Source organism: Erinaceus europaeus, chromosome 5 (assembly GCF_950295315.1).
Source record: "Erinaceus europaeus chromosome 5, mEriEur2.1, whole genome shotgun sequence".
In the NCBI taxonomy this organism is placed as follows: domain Eukaryota; kingdom Metazoa; phylum Chordata; class Mammalia; order Eulipotyphla; family Erinaceidae; genus Erinaceus; species Erinaceus europaeus.
Genome location: NC_080166.1, coordinates 112,617,949 through 112,642,461, shown reverse-complemented (window position 1 = coordinate 112,642,461; position 24,513 = coordinate 112,617,949). Strand labels below are relative to the sequence as shown.

At 39.0% G+C, this 24,513-nt stretch overlaps 1 protein-coding gene across 8 annotated transcripts in view; it reads right to left on the bottom strand.

Moving 5' to 3' along the window:
* DCLK1 (doublecortin like kinase 1) overlaps window positions 1–24,513 on the bottom strand; it is a 383,977-nt gene that overhangs the window by 339,276 nt on the left and 20,188 nt on the right. For all 8 annotated transcript variants that reach the window (XR_009549996.1, XM_060191633.1, XM_060191634.1 and 5 more), the window contains exon 3: window positions 20,556–20,902. Coding sequence is in view for 7 of the 8 variants with exons in the window: in XM_060191633.1 (XP_060047616.1) it covers window positions 20,556–20,902 (347 nt within the window). In the remaining variant the exon portion in view is untranslated. The remainder of the gene's footprint in view (window positions 1–20,555; window positions 20,903–24,513) is intronic.

The following is a 24,513-nucleotide window of genomic DNA, read 5'->3' as shown; positions in this document are numbered from 1 at the left end:
AAGATCTATAAATCCTACCCTTCAAATAGCCCAGACATACGTGCCCAAGTGATATAAAACAGGCATAAGTTGAATAAAAGAGACCATGCAAACAAGACAGGTCAAGGACAAAAGCAGCTTTAGATAGCTAGGTATTGTCAACCTTGATTACTAGATCTCATTATATAAGAAACAAAAGTCTTCAAAAAAAACAAAAACCTACTACTAACATATGGTCCATGAGATGTTCTAAAAATTCTCACTTCTGTATCAAACCTTCAGTATGCAACTGCTTTACATGATGTTCTACTTGAAAATAGTTGAGGAAGGAGTGTTTGTGTGGCTAACTTTCAGAGGCAGCAGTTGCCTTATTTGGAACAGATTGACAGTATTTTAAAGAGCCTTTTGGGATAATAAAGTGGGCATGTTTTTTCACCACAAGTGACAGACATCACTGTGTGGGTAAACCCAACACTTCATTCAACAATGTGAGGTTTTGGAATCTTTGAACAGATTATTTCATCATAAGTACCACAGTTGAGGGTCCCCAAAGTGGCAGAAAGTCACCTGTGTGAGTTGCTATATACTGTATCATGACTTCCATTAAAAAAACAAATAAAAACTGTCATATGAAAGCATCACAAGATGATTGAGTAAAGGAGTTATGAGATACATATTCAATAACATACTACTCTAGAGTTTGAAAAGATAATATTGTATCACTCAGAGGAAAATGGATGTAACTATAGAGGTGATTATGCTAAGTGCAATAAGCAAAGAAGTGAAAGACAACTGCCAGATGGTTTCACTCATATATTTGAAATATAAAAAACTAAAGCAAATGCACTTGTAAAAAACAGAAAATTGTCCTTAGACTTTGAGAACTATGCTGTCTATCAGATGGATGGGGAACAGAACTTTGATGGTGGTTTACACCAAAATTTGAACCACTGTTTTAAATAAAACAAGGAAACCCCAGGTAAAGAAATGCTGGGAAATTGTGCCGATGCAGTCACATCTGCCATGTTGTCCCCTCAGGCTACTGCTAGTTCCCGCGAGAGTTGGGACATTCTCAGAGTGCCTGTTCAGCCATGTTGTGCCCTCAGGGCATTGTCTATATCCCCGCGATATTTGGAGTGCTTTGGTTACTCCTCCCCCTCTCTCTCTTCTCTGCTGCCCGCACACAACAACAAAGAAAAGGCTTCAAAAACTACTTTTAATGAATATGAGCTACAGATAAAGAAGATACAAAGAGAGACCAGAGTCCTGCTCAACTCTGGCTTATGATGGTGCATGAAAATTGAACCTAGGACCTCAGAGTCTCAGGCTTGAGATCCTTTTACATAGCCATATGCTGTCACCCCAGCCCAGAGTTGTTTTCTATCCTTGGAATTATTCAAATTTTCCATTTTGTTACTATAATTTTCTGTTGATAGTTTGTAATAAAGATCGTTTGAGGGAAATGAGTGGTGTTGCACCCCATAGAGCTCTAGTTACCATGTTCAAGGACCCGAGTTCAAGTCCCTGGTCCCCACCTGCATGGGGAAAGCTTCACCAGCACTGAAGTGTTGCATGTTTCTCTCTGGCTCTCTCTCCCTATCTCCTTCCCTCTTCATTTCTCTCAATCCCTATTAAATGAAAGAAAGGGATAAATATTGACCCAGTATTTGAGAGAACTATCCAAAAAAGAGACTTTGAAAAGGATCTTCAGAGGTCAGGTGGTGACGCACCTGGTTGAGTGCACGCATTACAGTGTGCAAGGACCTGGGTTCAAGTCCCTGGTCCCCACCTGCAGGGGGAAAGCTTTGCAAGTGGTGAAGTAGTGTTGCAGGTGTCTCTCTGCCTCTCTCCCTCTCTATCACCCCCTTCCTTCTAGATATCTGGCTGTTTCTATCAAACAAAATAAAGATAATAATTTAAAAAAGGATCTTCTAGATATGATTCCCTTAAATAAAGTAACCCAGAATCACCAATCCTTTGGGCAGATCACCAAGAAGGGGTATGAAAGGGAGATGGCTGGAAAGAAATACCAGCCCTAACAATTCTCAGAATTGCACATAAAAATGAGCCCAGGACTTCTGGATGTCAGCCAGATACCAGCATCTCTTCCCCAACCTGTGAGCAGCTTTGCTGGGGAAGAAGCTAAGCCTTGTTTAGAGTGCAGAGACAGCCTTGAGCAATTAGCAGAAAGATCTACCATAGTGAATACACACACTTCTCTGCAACCTAAAAGCCACAGTGCCTGAACACTGACTTACTAAGGCTCTCAGTGGAGGGTCAATGTACAGAGGTCCCCTACGTGCAGCTCTACAGCAGCTGACTGGAATTCACAAAGAAGGCTCTTCTCTTGAGAAGAGAAAGAAATAGGCATTTTTTAAGTCCTGAAAAATCCTGAATGGTAAAATGATGAAAGGACAAGAGGAAAAACCACCAGGCAGAGAGTTAGGGATTGATTATGAAATAGTTGGATCTCATCCAAGAAACAGACAAAGCTCATGGAAGGCATATTTTAGCTATGAAAAGGCAGAATGATATACAGCTTCAGACAGATTAGTATAATTTGAAATTGAATTGTCCTATAAATGGAATTTGGCACAAAGAAAGCCTGGACAGTGGAGCACAGAGCAAGCAGGAGTGAAGAAGTGACTTGTTAGGGTACTGGAGGACAACTATTACTCCATCCTGCCATGGACACTAAATGTTGTTCTTCTTAGTTGCTTACATTTGGAATTAACTCAGAAATACCATATGTGCAAAGAGTGCAAAGATAGTAAGAGAGTCTCTGTGCTAAAACTGGCTGCATAACTTTTTTGTGCTGTATAATCCATCTCTTTTTTCATTGTTAAGGATAAAATCTTTATGATAGAAGGGCTTCCTGTGCTGTCCACTGTCACCGTTACCATTACTCTTCAACAAAGTATTGGAAGTTCTTGCCATAGCAATCAGGCAAGAGAAAGAAATCAAAGGAATACAGATTGTAAGGGAAGAAGTCAAGCTCTCACTATTTGCAGATGATATGATAGTATACATAGAAAAACCTAGAGAATCCAGCAGAAAACTACTGGAAGTTATTAGGCAATATAGCAAGGTATCAGGCTACAAAATCAATGTACAAAAATCAGTGGCATTTCTTTATGCAAACACTAAATCTGAAGAAGAAGACATCCAGAAATCACTCCCATTTACTGTTTCAGCAAAATCAATCAAATAACTAGGAATAAAGTTGACCAAAGAAGTGAAAGACTTATATACTGAAAACTATGAGTTGCTACTCAAGGAAATAGAAACTGATACCAAGAAATGGAAAGATATCCCATGCTCATGGATTGGAAGAATAAACATCATCAAAATGAATATTCTCCCCAGAGCCATATACAAATTTAATGCAATACCCATCAAAGTTCCACCAAGCTTCTTTAAGAGAACATAACAAAAACTACAATCATTTATCTGGAACATGAAAACACCTAGAATTGCCAAGACCATCTTAAGGAAAAGAAACAGAAATGGAGGCATCACACTCCCAGACCTTAAACTATATTATAAAGCCATCATCATCAAATCAGCATGGTACTGGAACAAAAATAGGCACACAGACCAGGGGAACAGAATTGAAAGCCAAGAAATAAATCCCCACACCTACGGACATCTAATCTTTGATAAGGGGGCCCAAAGGATTAAATGGAAAAAGGAGGCTCTCTTCAATAAATGGTGCTGCGAAAACTGGGTTGTAACATGCAGAAGAATGAAATTGAACCACTTTATCTCACCAGAAACAAAAATCAACTCCAAATGGATCAAAGACCTAGATGTCAGACCAGAAACAATCAAATACTTAGAGAAAAACATTGGTAAAACACTTTCCCACCTACACCTCAAGGACATCTTTGATGAATCAAACCCAATTGCAAGGAAGACAAAAGCAGAAACAAACCAATGGGACTACATCAAATTGAAAAGCTTCTGCACATCCAAAGAAACTATTAAACAAAGAGACCCCTCACAGAATGGGAGAAGATCACATGCCATACATCAGACAAGAAACTAATCACCAAAATATATAAAGAGCTCAGCAAACTTAGCACCAAAAAAGCAAATGACCCCATCCAAAAATGGACAGAGGATATGAATAAAACATTCACCTCAGAGGAGATCCAAAAGGCTAACAAACATATGAAAAACTGCTCTAGGTCACTGATTGTCAGAGAAATGAAAATTAAGACAACACTAAGATACCACCTCACTCCTGTAAGAATGGCATACATCAAAAAGGACAGCAGCAACAAATGCTGGAGAGGTTGTGGGGACAGAGGAACCCTTTTACATTGCTGGTGGGAATGTAAATTGGTACAGCCTCTGTGGAGAGCAGTCTGGAAAACTCTCAGAAGGTTGGACATGGACCTTCCATATGATCCAGTAATTCCTCTCCTGGGGTTATACCCCAAGGACTCCATTAACACCCAACCAAAAAGAGGTGTGTACTCCTAGGTTCATAGCAGCACAATTCATAATAGCTGAAACCTGGAAGCAACCCAGGTGCCCAACAACAGATGAGTGGCTGAGAAAGCTGTGGTATATATAAACAATGGAATACTATGCAGCTATCAAGAACAATGAACCCACCTTCTCTGACCCATCTTGGACAGAGCTAGAAGGAATTATGTTAAGTGAGCTAAGTCAGAAAGATAAAGATGAGTATGGGATGATCCCACTCATCAACAGAAGTTGAGGAAGAAGATCTGAAAGGGAAACTAAAAGCAGGACCTGACCAAATTGTAAGTAGGGCAGCAAAGTAAAAACCCAGTGGTGAGGGGTAGACATGCAGCTTCCTGGGCCTGTGGGGGGTGGGAGTGGGTGGGAGGGATGGGTCACAGTCTTTTGGTGGTGGGAATGGTGTTTATGTACACTCCTAGTAAAGTGTAGTCATATAAATCACTAGTTAATTAATATGAGAGGGGGAAATTAATTGTATGTCTTGAAGTTTTTCAAAACACAAACTGAATCTTTTCAATATATAGGCTGTGTAATTGATATGCAGACTCTCTCAAAAGCCTAGACCAAGTAGATCAGAAGCAACCAATAGCACAGCTATATACAAGATACTGGGTACTGTACAGCAAACCCTAACAAAAGGACTTTTCAAAGTTAACCCAATTACCAAATAATGTGATGATAACATTAACTATAAATTGTGTTTTTGAACCCTAAGACAGCAGGAACCTCACATCTCCACTATAGAGCCTCTACTTCCCCCTGTCCTGGAACCCTTGGATAGGGCCCACTTTCCCGTATGCCTCTCCCAATCCATATCAAATAATATTGCATCTGCCGATCACAACCTAACCAATGCAACTTCAACATGCTTCACTTCAGACTGTGTCCAGAGACTTCACGTGTGGAATGACAACCCTTCAACTTCATTACTCGGGTGAGACCTTTCCTTTCATAGTATACTCTAATTTCATCTCAGGTGGTTCACTTTCTAACAAAGTCCCAAAACCTAGATATACACCAGTTTCTGTGAGAGAGAGCATATGTTCACACCTATCCGTAAACTACTGCAAAATATATACCTGAAAGCAGAAGTGCACTAGAGTTTGCAGTGAGTACCCCCCTAACACTTCCTCTCCACTATTCCAACCTTTGGGTCCATGATTGCTCAACAATTTGTTTGGCTTCGTATGTTAACTCTCTTTTCAGTCACCAGGTTCCAGATGTCATCAGGATGTCAGCCAGGCTTCCCTAGACTGAAGACCCCACCAATGTGTCCTGGAGCTCAGCTTCCCAAAAGACCCACCCTACTAGGGAAAGAGAGAGGCAGACTGGGAGTATGGACCGACCAGTCAACGCCCATGTTCAGCGGGGAAGCAATTACAGAAGCCAGACCTTCTACCTTCTGCAACCCTCAATGACCCTGGGTCCATGCTCCCAGAGGGCTAGAGAATGGGAAAGCTATCAGGGGAGGGGGTGGGAAATGGAGATTGGGTGGTGGGAATTGTGTGGAATTGTACCCCTCTTACCCTATGGTTTTGTTAATTAATCCTTTCTTAAATAAAAAATTTAAAAAATTTTTAAAATTAAAAAAAAGAAGGGCTTCCTGTGTATAGTTAATGCTCACCATGAACCTGAGCTGCCAGGATAGGCTCGAGTCACCCAGATCCCTTAACCTGAATAACTGGATGGGAAAAATGAATGAATGAATGAATGAATGAGTGAGTGAATGAATGAATATCATAGTGTTTTATTATCAGAAGTGTTTGGTGTCTTGGAACTTTGATGATGCTCTGTTAGTAGGAATAAGTTGTTGTAGGAACTTTTGTTTCTATCAATTAGGTTCTGATAAAATTGATTCTGTCACGTCATTTTGCTTAGGATCTCAATTTCTAAGAACTTGTCCATGATGTAACTGTGTTACAGCATTGTCCAAACCATAAAAGAGAAATCCTTTATGAGTGCCTGGTATACAATAAACAGGCAAGAAATGTTAGGTCTTCTCATCTTTTTTAATACTTTTAGCCCTGAGTTAGGCTCACTGCACAGTGATTTTATTCCCTTTTCACCAGGGCACAGCACCAGCTCTTTACCCTCCTGGAGAGGTAATTGCTCAGCAATGTTCATGCCAACTGCTCCCAGCTATTGTAACAGAAAACACCTTCCAACTTTTGAGTCATTATCACAATGTATTCTTCCTCACCAGCATCTGACACAGAACTAGTGCTACATCCTAGAACTGGTTCACATATTTTAGCTGTATTAAATCAATTCATAAGCTAAGTAGGATAAAGGAAAAGTCAGATGGGGTCATTTACAGAGAGGTCCTTCTAAATTTCTTTATATTTTTTTAATTATCTTTATTTTTATTGGATAGAGACAACCAGAAATTGAGAGGGAACGGGGTGATAAAGAGGAAGAGAGACACCTACAACACTATTTTATCACTCACAAAGCTATCCCCCTGAAGTTGGGGACTGGGATCTCAAACCCAGACCTTTGCATATTGTCATGTGTGTTCAGCTAGTGTGTCACCACCAGGCCCTGAGGGAGGCCCTTCTAGAAGAGAGAAGAAATAAAGACAGATATGCAAAATTTTGCATATAGTGAATAAAAGTTTTCTCTTCGATAAAAAAGTGATTTGAAAGTAGTATAATTATTGCTGTTGACCCTCAAAATATAGCATTTTCTTCAGTTCTTCCCCTCATTTTCTCCTTTCCTAACATGAATGTTTTCAGGAAAAAAATAACAAGACAAAAGTTGCCGCACACCATGACAATCTTGTACACCACAGGTAGGGAAACTTTCCTCTGCCAAGGGCCATTTGGATATTTGTAACAGCATTGATGGCCATACAAAATTATCAGCTTAAAAATTAGCACTTAGTGTTGCTGTGAAAATGAAGCTGCTAAATTTACTGAACTTCAAGTCCCACCTGTGGTTTCATGGAAACAATATATTCAGGCCAGATGTTCTCTACCCCTGTTAAAGGCTTTAAGCTTTAAAAGCCTTTAACAGACTTTGCAGTTCTTTGTTTCTCTAAGTACCATCCATAGTGGAAACTGCACAATAAAATAGTGTATGAGATTAGATTTATTCAACCTGAGAGACTCCCAAAGGCATCAGTAGATGGTATTCTGAGAACCTCTCTTTTCCTATAAGTCTTCCAACTGTTGCCAAATGAAATAGTTTAATAAATGGATATATCTGTATAACCTGTGGCTAAAATCTACCAACTTGACATGAAATATAGACAAAGGGAAAAACAAAATTTTGCTATAGAAAAAAAATATGATGACTTTATTAGGAAACAAAATGGCTAATATGCCCATGTTATTTCTTTCACTGCATACTGACTATAGAAAGGACCTAAGAATTAAGGAATATTAATTTTCCCAGGGCTATTGCATTAGTCAGTGACAGAAATGAATATTCCACTGGTCTCCATCTAAAGTGCTCCTTTTATCTACAGAACTTATTAAGCCTTTCTAATTTGAAGCTAAGCTCACCCTAAAATGGAACGTCCTATCGGAAAAGGAAAGAGGTCTGTGTTGATGAGGTCACAGGGCACTGGATGCTGTTTGCAAAGCTACCTCAGCTATCCGTGGTGTTCTAGCTACCAGTTGAACACTGAATGAAATTCACTATATATCCTCAATCTCTTAAGGCCCCAGGATAAGACCACCACTCTAATTCTGATGACTAGGTGATCATTTCACACCAGTTCACCCATCTATGTACTCAACAGTGAGTCTGTGACACATAAGATTCCTGGCCACTAAGTCCTTATGCATGCTAGCTGCAAATTATTTTCAAAAGCGACTCTTCCATTAAAATGTTCCCTGTGTTACTCTGGACATCTTCCATGTTAAGAAATCTTTATGCATAGGATCTCTGCCTGACAACAGTTAGACATCTGAAAATCAACTCTCAGGAAGAGTTGTAATGATTTCCATTCATTCTCATGGAAGATATCCAGAAGAGCCATGAGGGAAACATTAAAACGGGTACAGCCTATTGAGGGGAGCACACAGAGAACTTGCACCAGCATGCATATGGACACCGCTATCACCATGTGCTTTAATCTCTTCAGCAGCAGCAGCTTTCCACAGTAATTATTCAGCTTCCCCTTTATCTCTGAACTTTCTTTAATACTCCACACAGGAAGCAAACCATGATCCACACAAACAACAGTCCACTGAGGCTAGATTACAATGAGTACCCATTTTATCCTAATGGACTGGCTGCTTTCCACAACATTCTTGCTGGAGGAGTTCTAGACTTGATATCTTGCCATCTCATATTCACGTTGACAATGAGTAGCTATCTTGCCATCTGATATCAATGTTGACATTGAGTAGATGTGACTAAAACTAGTGAATTCCCACTACTGTGTTTACTACTAGAGTTTACCACATTCAGGTGTTTAGATCCCAATATTCCATTCTTGCAGTTGAGTTATCTGGGAAATTTTACTTCATTTTTTGTTTGTTTGTTTGTTTTCATTGGGGCCAGGTGGTGGCACAACTGGAAGGGTGAACATGTTACAATGTGCAAGGACTTAGATTCAAGGTCCCCGCCCCCACCTGTAAGGGGAAAGCTTCACAAGCAGTGAAGCAGTGAAACAGTGTTACAGGTGTCTTTCTCTGTCTCTATCTTCCCCTCCCCTTCTTAATTTCTCTCTGTCTCTATTCAAAATAAGTTTAAAAAAAACTAAAATACTTTATTTTCACTTATTTCATATGAGATAGAGAAATTTATGAAAGAAGTCCAAGTACCACTGTATTGCATAGCTTTGAAATATGTCTAATATTGCACAAGAGTGTTCTAGATAGAGTGGGTGAATTCTGAGATGCCTTAAACCTCCAATAACTTATTATAATGAGTAACAACTTAAGAGACAATAGTTCACATCATGTTTGCTCCTCACCCTGAATTCAGAACCCTGTTTTTTCTCTGCCATAGGTCTGAACACAGGAATCATTCTGTAGATAAATTTACACAGAAAACAGCATGCTGTATAATTTATCTTCTAGGAATCTTATAGTTCTTTCTAAAATAAAAAGTTAGAAAGAACCAGACTTAATATAATGCATTCTTCTACATGAATGTTCATCATATCATATGAAATTACAATCAAGAAACCAAACTGACAGAGTTAGATCTGTTTATTTTTTCTTAAAGAAAATAGACCAAATTATTAATGAGAACCATCCTGTAAATAAGACTATGTCATTTCAATTTATCTTTATTTTTATTATTCACTTCAAAATTCTCTACAATGATCATATTTTAATTGTACAATGGAAAATGCCAATTAAAACACCAACTTCCCATCTGTCCCTTTGCTTCTATGTATGTTGTTTTCAACAGAGTTCAAATTTTAAATTCAATTTTTAAAATTCAGTCTAATTTCTGAAACTGCCTTCTTTCATTTAATTTGGTTTTAAGGGTTTAACCTAATCATAAAAATCTGTTGAAACATGTTGCACTCCAATACCACAAACAACCTTGAACACTGTTTGCCTCTCATGTATAACTGGGTCAAATGCTACTCATGTGAGACTTCTACTGGTCTATCACCAACTGTTTATTCCATAGACCATACTGATTAGTTCTTCTCTTTATTCACTGGATATCTGAGACAGTGTGAATTCTCCTAAATCAGATTGTAATTTTCTCTAACAAAGTATTTATTGTTCTCATGGGAACAATAAATTTGTCAATAGACTAAATTATCTAAAATCGCACATGAGCTTCTTTAAAATTACACCAGAGTTTTTAATAAAGCAAAAGCATAAATTTAAAAAGGTACTATAAATTAAACCTAGAAATTCCTACTTCCACTTCAGAAAGCACCACCACCTTCATAGCCAACTCAAGACCACAGAATATAGTGACAGGCATCTAAAAGGCCATAAATTGTGCTCTGCAGAACACTGGAAGTAGTGTGATAATGCCCAAGAGGTAGCCCATGGAAAACTGTTCATACAAATATGTATTCATTCAATTGCTTATTGAATAAGCATTTACTAGATTAGGTCTTTGAGATTCAGAGGCTAATGAGACAACTTTCATATTCTCATCTGTAAATTCTGAAATAGAGCAAAGGCACATACATCTAAAGGCTAGCATAATCAAGAATTGTGGTGTGATATACTAAGAACAGAGCACCAGGAGAAGAGGCTATCAGTTGTTCATAAGGAAATCAGGAAATGTTTCCCAGACAATGCAGTCTTTTGAGTTGAATGTTGAGAAATGAGTTCTTCTTTAACAATGATGCTATCCTGATGAGTCTATGAGATAAAGATACATTTAACATCTAACACACTGAACCAGGCATAGAAGAGATGCTCTGTATAATGTGGTAACATGAAAATTACTATATTAGAGTAACAGATTGCCAACAGATAGATAATCTTAAGTAGTGACTGGTACAAGTGATGAAAATAATCTCTAGGTTACATTTGCATCTGCTCAGCATTAAATGGAATAATAAAATGCAACTAGTCTAGTTACAGTTCAGGCAATGCAAACAAAGCAATCAATTTTGCATCAATAATACCATACAACTCTAAGCGTCCAGTACTTTTAAGAAAGCCTGAAATATGGCTGGGAGTATGGATCGACCTACCAATGCCCATGTTCAGCAGAGAAGCAATTACAGAAGCCAGACCTTTAACCTTCTGCACCCCATAATGATCCTGGGTCCATACTCCCAGAGGGATAAAGAATAGGAAAGCTATCAAGGGAGGGGATTGGATACAGAGTTCTGGGGGTGGGCATTGTGTGGAAATGTACCTCTCTTATCCTAAGGTCTTATCAATATTTCCATTTTATAAATAAAAAATTTAAAAAAGAAAGTCTGAAATATAAAAGCAGAAGGGAAAATATAATTTTTAAATATCTGTAAAAAAAAAACCAAAAAACAAAAAACACCACCAACAACAAAACCCTACCACATGTTAATATTTTTTCTAAATTAATTATTCCATAATAGCATGAAGCATTTAAAGAGAAAATTTGATATCTAGATAATTATTTGACTTCCCAAAAACTACAGAGCTAGTGAGTTGTAAAGTCGGAATTTGTTCTCATATACACCTCATTTCAAATTCCATGTACTTTCCAACTATACTATGACTCATTTCCATACAAAAAGCCACATTTAGAGAGGTAGGTATAAGTTGTAATTATTAGAGAATAATTTTAAATAGTTGAGTTTCTCTAACACATTTAAAAGTTAATTGCCTTAAAAAACAATAATTTTTTACTCTCAGCTTTTTAGTTATAACTCCTGTAATACTGAGTGTTAATAGGTGCTAAATTTGTTGCATGGACGGTTCACTTAATCCTCGTGGCACCTTACAGAACAAGCATTATAATTTATACTGTGCAAATGAAAAAACTTAGGGTTATCAGAGCGAATTTTTCCCAATAAAATAACAGACTTCACTGTATCCATGTACAGACTTGAACTAAATTCTACTTATCTTAATACTATGTGTCTGAAACTAATTTATAACAACTAGTATGTTTCCTGTATACTACCTATGCTTAAATTACATCAGCTCTTAGAGGCTGGGCAGTGAAGCACCTGGGTGAGTACACACATTACTATTTGTTTTTTATTTTATTTTATTTTATTTTCCCTTTTGTTGCCCTTGTTGTTTTTGGGTTTTTGCATTGTTGTTGTAGTTATTATTGTTACTGATGTCATTGTTGGATAGGACAGAGAGAAATGGAGAGAGGAGGGGAAGACAGAGAGGGAGAGAGAAAGATAGACACCTGCAGACCTGCTTCACCGCCTATGAAGCGACTCCCCTGCAGGTGGGGAGCCAGGGGCTCGAACCAGGATCCTTACACCAGTCCTTGTGCTTTGGGCCATGTGCGCTTAACCCACTGAGCTACTGCCTGACTCCCACACATCACCATTTGTAAGGACCTGAGTTTAAGTCCTCAATCCCTATCCATAAGAGGGGAAGCTGCATAAGTGGTGAAACAGTGCTGCAAAAATCTTTGTCTCTCCCTTTCTCCCTTTTCCCTTTCAATTTCTCTCTGTTCTATCAAATAAAATGATACATTTAAAAAGTTAAAGCAGACCTAAGCTACTTTCACATTTCAATTCAATATGCAGCATTTTAAAATTTTACCTGAAAGAGAGAACTAAGTTTTCTTTCTAGGCCTGAGTGAGAAAACTCAAGCTGGATTTTTCAGACTAAAATATGAACTCAGACCCAGCTGACTTTAAAGGTTGAATTCTTTCTTTCACTCCAATAAACTCCCTCAGGGTAAGGGACTGTCTGTCTCTGGCCAAATCAGGCTCTGAGTATTCACAGAAGCAGAAGTCACCACTGGGAGAGGGACCCAAAATCCACAGTCTTATAAAAGAGGCTAAAGATGTCCTTAGTACACAAAGAGGAGTGTGTGTGTGTGTGTCTGGGGGGTGGGGAGCATGTTGCCAGGAACACATCTGTAAGGCTACAGTGGAGCAGTAGGAGAACTCAGAATTCATTTCACTGAAAACTAGGATTCAATTTACAGAAAGCTGACTTGCTGAGCCTTAAAACATACAGTGCTATAAGACTCTATGATTAATTGCACTTATGTAATTGTGTAGCTGTAGAGGTGTATCTTATAAGTTCTAATCGAACAACATTATGTAAACTTAACAAATAACACTTTCTAAATTTTTTTTTAAAGAAAAAGCCAGTAGATACAGAAAAATCTCCTTTTCCAGACCAACCAAATCTTAACATACCCTAATTTCTTTCTCTCTCATCCAGAAATCTCTGGCTTCTCCATTTTCTATCAATACTGTTATAGATCAGATATAGTAGGTAGTCACATGCACCACTTTTTTCCCTCCACTTTATTGAAGGGTGAAAGGTTTAAAATACAGCTGTTGACACATAGGCGTGATCTTTCATCTCCCTATAACAGGTGTCTGCAAGACACTTTTTTTTTTTATTTTGTCATCACAGGCTTCACTCTTCTGGGCTGAATTTTTCAGAAAGACAGAAAGAAAGAGACAGAGAGACAAACAGAGGGAGAGAGGGAAAAACAGCACAATACTGTAATTTCCCCCAGTGCCATGGGGGCTGGTTTCAAGCCTGAGTTTCAAGCAAGGCAAAGCAGGTACCCTCCCGGGTGAGCTGCCTTATTGGTCCTTTATTAATTTTTTAAACATTATAGCAATCATACACGTTTCAAGCAGGCATCATTAAATGGACCCTTGAAATACCCTAAAATAGACTTCCTAGCCTCTTCCAACATGAAGACTCCAAATCTCATCTGCTGTATTCTTGCCTTTGGGTTCCTGATTATTAATCAATTTGTTCTGCTTTATATCTTAATGCTTTTCAGCCACCAAGTTGCAGATGCTACCATGGTGCCAACCTGACTTCCCTGGCCAGATGACCTCTTACCTATGTTTCCTGGAACCCCACCTCCCCAGAGGCCTACCCCACTAAGGAAAGATAGAAACAGGCTTGGGGTATGGATCAACCTGCCAATGCCCGTGTCCAGTGGAGAAGTAAATATAGAAGCCAGACCTTCCACCTCTACACCCCAAAAAGATCTCTGGTCCATATTCCCAGAGAAATAAAGAATAGGGGACCTTCCAGTGGAGGGAATGGGATACGGAGCTCTGGTGGTGGGAATTGTATGGAATTGTATCCCTCTATACCATACTCTTCTTGATCATTATTACATCACTAATAAAATACATTTTTTTAAAAATCCATGTGAATATACTTCATGATGTTCACCACCAAAAGTCCAATTCTGTCCTTCACCAAAATGCTGACTTTGAAAGACATATCCTAAGGTTTCTAAAGTCAAAGGTGAATTAGATATGAAAAACCAAAGATCATTTTGGGTTGTTGAAAGATTCCTATTGCACACCTTTACCATTTCCTGTATTCCAGCTAATTTATATACTAAATGTCTACATCAAATTGCTATAGTTATGACTCGCTTTCAAGCATATTTTGAATTTTATGCTTATAATAGGCAAGGAATTCAATGACCAAAGATACACAGAAGTAGTAATTGATTCACTTTGACAGCTACTGGGATTTCCATTATACAGCAGCCACTAGAGCCTGAACGTCTGCATCCCCACCCTCAAATTCACAAACTGAAATTGAACCTACAAGATTTCTGTCTCTCTTATTCTATTTGAAAAAAATGTTAATCTGGGGCAATAAAGTTGGTAGATTAGATAGATAGATAGACAGACAGACAGACAGATGAATGGATGACTGACAGACAGGCACACAGGCCAAGAAGTTGCTCAGCGGGTAAGGTGCAAGACTTGCATATGTGAAGTCTCCACTTTAATCAATACCCAGTGTCACAAGTAAGGAAGTAGGTGCTATGATTGCTCTCATCAGTAAACATATGTTTTTGTTTGCATATACATGTACAAGCATATGAATACACACACATTCCCAAGTTCCTGTTGCTAATGTATTCTATTTTGTATAGATCTACAAAGTTGAAGAGTAGAAAAAATGGGCATGTTGCATACATTTTCTATTTACAGAGCAATCTGCTTTGTCATCATTATATTTTAGTGGAGAAGGGAAGATCATTGGATCATGAGAAAATGCCTTATCTACAGTCTTGAACTATAAATTGCCTGGTTAGGCACTAGCTGCTCTAAGACTTGCTTTTGCTTATGTTTCTAAGGAAAGGATTCAATAATCACAGATTTAAAAGATTTAGCAGTTCAATAAAAGGTTCCAGGAGGGAGTCGGGCTGTAGCGCAGCGGGCTAAGCGCAGGTGGCGCAAAGCACAAGGACCGGCATAAAGATCCCGGTTCGAACCCCGGCTCCCCACCTGCGGGGGAGTCGCTTCACAGGCAGTGAAGCAGGTCTGCAGGTGTCTGTCTTTCTCTCCTCCTCTCTGTCTTCCCCTCCTCTCTCCATTTCTCTCTGTCCTATCCAACAACGACAACAACAATAAAACAAGGGCAACAAAAGGGAATAAATAAATAAAATAAATTAAAAAAAAAAGGTTCCAGGAGATACATAAGTGTATCTTTGCAAGAAATCTTGTATCACTGGGACTTTATTTATTCATGTATTTATTTATTTATTTATTATTTTCCCTTTTTGTTGCCCTTTTCTTTTATTATTGTAGTTATTGTTGTTGTTATTGATGTCATTGTTAGATAGGACAGAGAGGAATGGAGAGAGGAGGGGAAGACAGAGAGAGGGAAAGAAAGCTAAACACCTGCAGACCTGCTGCACCGCCTGTGAAGTGACTCCCCTGCAGGTGGGGAGCCAGGAGCCCAAACCGGGATCCTTATGCCAGTCCTTGCACTCGTGCCACATGCGCTTAACCCGCTGTGCCACCACCCGACTCCCCTTTTTTTTTTAAAGCACTTACAGACTGTCACACTTAGTGACCTCTACGAATGACCCATGGACAAAGCTCAACATTCCCAACCTGGGCTATGACAGGAGGAAAGGAGTCTCATCCTGGGAAGCTACCCCTCAGCTCTGGAGAAAGTGAAAATACTTTTTAAAAAATATATTTTATATATTAATGTGGGAGAGAAAGATAGAATAGAGCACTGCTCACCTCTGGTTTATGGTGGTACAGAGGATTGAACTTGGGACCTTAAAGCCTCAAGCATGATGGTCATTTGCATAATCATTATACTGTCTCAACTACCTTATAGTGGATGTGATTTTAACCTTCAGCTCTAGAATGTCCTCTTTCCTCTCTGGCGTCCATTCATCAAAGCTCAGATAAATAATACACCATCATATTATATGAATGATATGAAATAATAAGACACAAGAAGCATTTCCTTGACCTCCCACCATGCCAGCAAAAGTGCTTGATTACATGATACACACAGCTCCCTTGAAGGAGGAGTATAAGGAGGGAGGGAGAGAGAGACATGGTTAAGGCAACCCTTACTGAAGCTTCAATTCTTCTAGCGTTTGCCCTTCTTCCGTAGCCAGTCAACAGCGTCAGATTGAGCCTGATGTAGTTTCGAGACCTCCTTTGAATCTGGAGAGGTGGCAGTCGTTGACTATGTGGGTCATAGTCTGTCTGGAGCCGCAGGGGCAGTTCGGGTCGTCTCTGGCTCCCCAGCGATGGAACATAGCGGCACACCGGCCATGGCCTGTTCGATAGCGATTGAGGAGGGCCCAATCATAACGTGCTAGGTCAAAGCCGGCTTGACGCTTGCAGGGGTCTGTGATGAGGTGTTTGTTCTTTACCTCGGCTGACTGCCAGCTCTGTTTCCAAGAGACTGGAACAGAGAAGTTCAGTGTAGGCGTAGGGGACCAGATTGGGTGACGAGACGTCAAGCGTTGGACAGGGTGGGCGAAGATATCCGCGTATATTGGCAGGTCCGGTCGAGCGTAGACATGGGAAATGAACTTAGATGATGCCGCATCCCGACGAATATCTGGCGGGGCGATGTTGCTAAGAACTGGCAGCCATGGAACCGGGGTGGAACGGATGGTTCCAGAAATGATCCTCATGGAGGAATATAATTTGGAATCGACCAAGTGGACATGGGGGCTACGGAACCATCCTGGGGCACATACTGAAGCTTCAATGCTTCGAGGTAAATAAGGGAGCAGAAACGGGTAGAAAGGGAAAAGGGCTTGCTCACAACCAGGTTTCTGGCAAAGACAACAGTCAGCCCAGGAAATTGTAGTTTCCTTGAAAACTTCTTCTAGGTAGAGTAACAATTCTAGTATGTATGTTGATTTACTTACCTCATCCTAAAAACCTCAACAACAAAAAAAATCACAGTATAATGAACTCTTAGCTTAGGGTTTAAAGCAACAGAGCAAGGATCCCCAGTGGCAGGAATAAACGGCAGTAGCATGTGGTTAATGTCTCCAGTGCCCATCTCTGGGTACCACATGTAACAGCAGGCACAGTTCTCATTGCTTCATTGTGAAAAGCCTCAGTTGCCAGTTTCCAACCCCTAGCTACATCTGTAGACTACCTGGAGATGATCTAAATAAACCCAGGAGGGAAGAATCCTTTCATGACTAGTACTTTCGAGTATTTTGCATATTTGTAATCCACTTATACAACTTGCTCTCTACTAATTTACCCAAAGCACTCAAGCTATTAATTTTTAAAACAAGTCTATTTCCTTAGCACACAAATAACTTATCTGAAAAATATGTGCTTGGCATTGAGGTGTTCATATTGTTGATGGGGTTGAAATAAAAGGTAAGATCTTATGATGGCCTACTAACACTATAGAGACTTCAATGTCAATGTTAATGTCAGGACAGAAAGTCCTGAGGAGAGTGATTAATTCTGAGGGGCTTATCAAGTGTTGGTTTCTGCCAAGGCTGTCAAAGAATTCTACTCCCACAAACCACTGACAAGGTGGGGGTGGAGATTTCTCTTTTAAACCAAAAGGATTCTAAGGACTCCTGGGGTCCAGGAGGAAGCATCTTTGTTCCTACTGGGAACCAAAGCAAAAGGTCTTTATATTCGTTTTCATTTTATCATCCAATTCCTCTGCAGCTTTTGAACCACTCCCGCTATGAAGAGAACATGCCCCAGAATAAAGGAAATGCTACAACAGCAAATATAATACTGTACAAAGGGAGGGGGAGAGACTAGTACAACAGTTTGAAATGACCACAGGAGAAAAAAGACGCAGAGCAAAAAACCTTCTGATGATATTCCTTGTACAAATCACTCACTGGAACTTTTTTTTTCTCAGTACATTTACATCTGGTTCTCTGACAGAAAGTGCTGTGCTCTGCAGAGAGACCAGTTCAAATTCCAGTTGAGACATTTAGAACTGTGTGGTCATGGGCTTGCTTTTATAAGATTTGTGCCTTAGTACCCTTAGCTGTTACATGAGAATTATGATGGAGTTGTTGTAAGGACAAAAAGGTGATAAATCATGCAAAGTATTTAGTGCTCAAGAAAGCTATAATGATTGCATCTGCGCTTTAAGATTGCTTTCACATGTATTGTTACAGTTAATCCTACAAGCAAGCTATGAAACAGTTTTCCTGAGTATAGTGAGGCTATTAAAAAACACATACACATACCCAGCAAATAATTTGTGTATGAGTCAAGATGTAAATCCTAGCCTTTTGACAGTAAACCTTAATTCTTTTTGCATTACACTGGCTCATACACAGATTAAGTCATAACAAAAAATAGTGTCATAAAGACACTAGACAAATTCCCAAAAAGAAGATTCTATGGAGAACATCACAGTCCCTTTTCTTGGACTAAAGAAATAATTAGCTGATGGCAGAACACAGATAAAATAGTGAAAACAGATTTTTTTTTCAGGTTTAATGAGTAGCAATTTGGAATCCCCGAAACTCTAAAGGAGTGGAAAAGAGGAAGGTTTATGTGTTCTTTGTTGTAAACTTTTCCAATTATGAAAATGGGCAAATCTCACCTTGAGAAAATGTAATACATTAAAAATTAGAACTAAAAGATGGCTGGATAACAGCTGACAGTGGGTCAAAATATTGTGCTGTAAACCATGCATCTTATCACTATTGTAATTCACAGCCAGAAATATAATTTTTATCACCCGCATATTGGTGGCATTTAGGATATATCTACTTATTTCTAGAAAACTCAGAATTGCCTTCCTCAGAATCCTTACCCACACAGCACTGAGAAGGATTTTTACAAGACAAGAAGATTGGTGAGTGAAAAGGAGTATAAGTGAAAAGGAGGCAGATATTAGACCTAGGAGATAGCTCACATTGGAGAGTGCATGCCTTGTCTTGAGGAAGGCCTGGGTTCAAGCCCCAGTGCTATGGTTTCACTGTCTCTGTATCCTCCCTACATACACATACACATACACATACACATACACATACACATACACATAAATTGCAGCTTAGGAACAACAGGATTGCATGTGCACAAAGCTCAGGAGCCACCAAAAAAAAAAAGGAAGAAGAAAGAAGAAAAAAAGGAACTCAGCTACTCTTTCTCACCAACTAAAATTCATAATTTAGAGCATCAAAATGAAACCACATGGGAAGAATTCTTTCATGACTAACATTTTCTAGAATTTTGCATCTACTTTGATTCATAAAATATGAATGTGTCAGTCTTCAAGGACATGGATGATTCTTTCACTTAATAAGCTCAACTTTACAATTTATGGACATAGCTTTGATGTTGGGGATGTACTCCCCTTACAAATCATTCCACTGATCACTCAAAATAATTTCAAAGCATTTGAGCTGATCCACAATAAAAAAACTAAGTTTCAAGCAAAGATAGTGTATTAAAAATGACACACTTAAACAAAAGAGACAAGGAAACTGGGAGCACAGCAAATCACTCCATACATCCATACCTATGTGCTTTCAGTCAGTGCACTACCATCATTGTTCTGTCAAAGTTATACAAACATTCACAAGAAAATCCCTTTAAGTCCATCTGAGTAATTCAGATTAAAATGTCCTTCTATCTAAGCCAACTATTGTACATGCTATAAATACAGAAAGCCTTTTCATTTCCATTCTGAAATTATGTTTTCAAGAAAAGAAACACAGTATTCTAAAATATATTACTTTTACAGACATACCACATGCACATAATTCATAACTTAGACATTTCTTTAAAAGTCTGTAATATTTAGATAAATCTCTCCAGTGAACATTAGGGAGACACAAAATTATAATTTTTTTTTTAGATTACAGAAATGAATTCAATTTTTGTCTGCTGGTCAGGGCTTACCTTCAATCCCTAGTCAGTTGAAGGCTATAAAGAAATTACTATATGACCAAATGGAAAACAGATGGCTGAAAAGCATTATTGTGTTCAGCAATTAATAACTGCAAGCACAGAAACTCCCAAGTAATCATTTGTTTCTGAGACAGACATTCTTACTTTACTCCTAGGGTAAAGTCCATTTAATTCTTTCCTTACACTGATTTGAGGCCAACAGTTATAAATATTTGTTGACTAAGCGATCCAACTCCCTCAACTTCAGTGAAATGGATATTTCAGATACTCCTCCATGCTTCATAAACCCTCCACCCCAACCCCATAAAGAACCCCTGATTTTCGGCTGCACAGTCAAGCCCTCTCTTACCTGCTTCCCATCCAGGGTGTATAGGCGTTTCACCACTCCTGAGTCCAGCTTGATGGCATCAGTGATGTCAGTGAGCACCTGCTCAAAGGAATGGGCCGTTTTCTTGTTCAGCAGAATCCTGACAGCTTTCCGTGGCTTCACCCCACTTCTGATGATGGTGACCAGCTTGGGCCGAATGAAATCCTTGTTCTCCCGCACCTCTGAAGGGCTCCCCTTGGCAGTGGCCAGTGATGACACAGCTCGGGAAGCTGAGGTGGTCTTCACATTCACAGACCAGTTGGGATTCACATTCTTGGTATACTCCAGCTTCTTAAAGGGCTCTATTGAGCCACACACATAACTCTCTCCTAAGAAAGAAAGACACAGAGATTCAAATGCATAGTGAGGCAAACTTTTGTCTCTTTCTCCTTGTCTTTATTTTTTTTTTAATTTTTTAATACATTTTTTAAATATTCCCTTTTGTTGTGCTTGTTGTTTTATTGTTGTAGTTATTATTGATGTCATTGTTGTTGGATAGGACAGAGTGAAATGGAGAGAGGAGAGGAAGACAGAGGGGGAGAGAAAGACACCTGCCGACCTACTTCACCGCTTGTGAAGCAAACCCCCTGCAGGTGGGGAGCCGGGGGCTCCAACCAGGATCCTTGCGCTTTGCGCCACGTGCGCTTAACCCACTGTGCTACTGCACAACTCCCCTTGTCTTTGACTTTTGCTTTTCTACTTAGAGGCTAGAACCTATTATTATTGTTTGTTTGTTTGTTTGTTTGTTTACTTATTACAGACCTGGGGCTTCTCAGATATATGATCCTACTGTTCTGGACCAACTATTTCGTTTCTTTCGTTATTAGAGACAGAAAAAAGAGGCACCACAGCTTCCTTCTATCTTCTGTGGAGCTTTCCCTGGTGCCATCCATGGCACTCCCATGAATTCTCAGAGTTCAAATCCAGGTCCTCATGCATGGTAAAATATATGCTCTATCATACAGTTATGACATTTTTGTGTCGTTATTCCTGAGGCTTCACTTTTCTGGACTGGCTTTTTCAGAGAGAAAGAGAAAGACAGCACTACAGCTTCCTCCAGTGTAGTGGGGTCTGGACTCAAATCCAGATGTCTGTCACACACGGCAAATCAGCACAGTATACAGGAGAGTTACTCTGCCGGTGCTCTAGTTATGACTTATTAAACAATGGAACATCATATATGGAAGGCTATAGAGAAGTCATGAAATTATGATTAATAATTAATGAAAAAGAAAGTCTTCACTTGTATTCTGGTTCTGTTTGCAACAGACTAGCATCCAGGAGGTATTAACAGTTCTCAACTCCTCATCGTTAGGTTGGTGAGAGAAATACTGATATAACTTGACAGACTTCAGAAAGATATAAAATTGATCTCACAATAGAAAGCAATATTTCAGATTTAGAAATATTTGCATCTGCAGGAAACTTCAGAATTACAGATACCCACACTTGACACCTGAGATCACATAAATAAATGCCCCACCCTACTAGGAAAAGAGAGAGGCAGATTGGGAATATAGATCGACCAGTCAACGCCCAAGTTCAGCGGGGAAGCAATTACAGAAGCCAGACCTTCCACCTTCTGCCACCCACAATGACCCTGGGTCCATGCTCCCAGAGGGATAGAGGATGGGAAAGCTGTCAGGGGAGGGGATAGGATGTGGAGATCGGGTGGTGGGAATGGTGTAGGAGTTGTACCCCTCCTATCCTACGGTTTTAATGTCTCCTTTCTTAAATAAATAAAAAAATATTGAAAATGGGTCAGAAAATACCTATGAATTAATAAGTTTGACGGTCATGTTAAACATTGTGTAATGTCAAATAAAATATCAAAAGAAAGTAAACAACTGCCCTTCCCTTTCTCCCACTGAAATAGGTCCAAGTAAGTGATATATGTACAGGTCAACTCATACTTCTTCATAGTTCAAAGTGGTCAATCTACAAACTGTTAACTGTGAGCTCACATTAGAAAAAATGATAAAAGGTGAATATGATTTAAGGATCTAATGTTCAAGAATGTTAACTACAGTTGATAATATTGTAGCGTATAAGTGAAATATGCCAGGACAGAATTTAAATGTTATCACAAGAAAAGATAAATAAGTGAAGTGACTGACACACCAATTAACTAGACGAAGGGAACCCTTTCACAACATGTAGACATAGCTAAGCAACATGAGGCATGCCCTAAATATTCGACAATTATGTTCAATAATTAACATCAATAAGCTATCAAAAGGAAATTAAATAGATTATTTTATTAACATAACCCCTTAACAGATAATTGTCTGATGAAATACTCAGATTATTTAGTAGGAGTGGATCGCACAAAGACAATATAAAACATGTAGAAAGCCAGGACAAATTATAAAATGGCTGATTATAAATATATATTTTGGTGATAAGGTTTCAGTGATTAAGCACTGGACACTTAAGCATGAGGCTCCAGGTTCTATCCCTGATGTCTGATTTGCCATAGTGATACCTGATTCTTTCTCCTTCTCCTCCTTTCTCTCATAAGTAGATAGATAAATCTATTTTAAAAAGAAATTAAAGGTGAGAAATGTATTTAAAAATTAAAAGCAAATATATATATATATGTTATAAAATTAGATCATAGCATTTTGTAATTGGAAACTTTTAAATTTTATTTTCATTTATTTTTTATTGCCACCAGGGGTCTTGCTGGGGTTTGGTGAATCCAACACTCCTGGAGGCCATTTTTTTCTTTTATTAGATATGATTAGAGAAATGGGAGAGGGAGAAGGAGAGAAGAAAGATACCTGCGGACCTGCTTCACTGCTTGTTAAATATTCTTTCTATACGTGGGGAGCTGGGGCTCAGAGTCCTTGCTCATTCGAAAATGTGCACTCAACCAGGTGTGCCACCACCTGGGCCCTCAAGACTTTTTTTATAGTTTATTTTAATGAGAGAAAATCATAGAGAGAAAGATCAGAGTACTGCTCAGCTCTGGCTTGTGTTGTTGCTGGGGATTAAACCTGGGACCTCAGAACCTTAGGCACAAAAATCTTTTGCATAACCTTTATGTTGTCTTTTTTTTTTTTTTTGCCTCCAGGGTTACTGCTGGGGCTCAGTGCCTACATCACAAATCCACTGCTCCTGGAGGCTACTTTTTTCCTTTTTGTTGCCCTTGTTTTTTATTGTTGTGGTGGTTATTATTATTGTTGTTATTGATGTCATTGTTGTTGGATGGAACAGAGAGAAATCAAAAGAGGAAGGAAAGACAGAGAGGGGAAAGAAAGACAAAAATAGGGAGTCGGGCAGTAGTGTGGCGGGTTAAGCGCATGTGGCACGAAGCACAAGGACTGTCCTAAGGATCCCAGTTCGAGCCCCAGTTCCCCACCTCCAGGGAGTCACTTCACAGGCGGTGAGGCAGGTCTGTAGGTTATAGGTGTCTATCTTTCTCTCTCCCTCTCTCCTCTCTCCATTTCTCTCTGTCCTATCCAACAACAACATCAATAAGAACAATAACAACAAACAACAACAAAAGCAACAAAAGGGATAAATAAATTATATATGTGTGTGTGTGTGTGCGTGTGCGTGTGCGTGTGCATGTGCGTGTGTGTGTGTGTCGCCAAGTCTTTGTAACCAAGAATAGGTAAAAATGCTAAGCATTTTCATAATTTCAGGTAAAGTGGCCTAGGACCAATTTAGCATAGCCCATTTACTTTTACGTAAGTCCTTGTCCAAGCTTTAATATTAACAGTGAAAACATTTAAATCCACAGAGCAAGTATTCACTTAAAAATAAGTGAACTATGATTTTAAAAATAGAAAAACATTATTATATATGTCACCAAACATTTATTTTATATTTTTAAAATATATACTCTAAAGTACATTTACATATTACCTCAAACTATGTTATTCAAACATTGTGATTTTTATTTGATAGGACAGAGAGAAATTGAGAGGGAGGG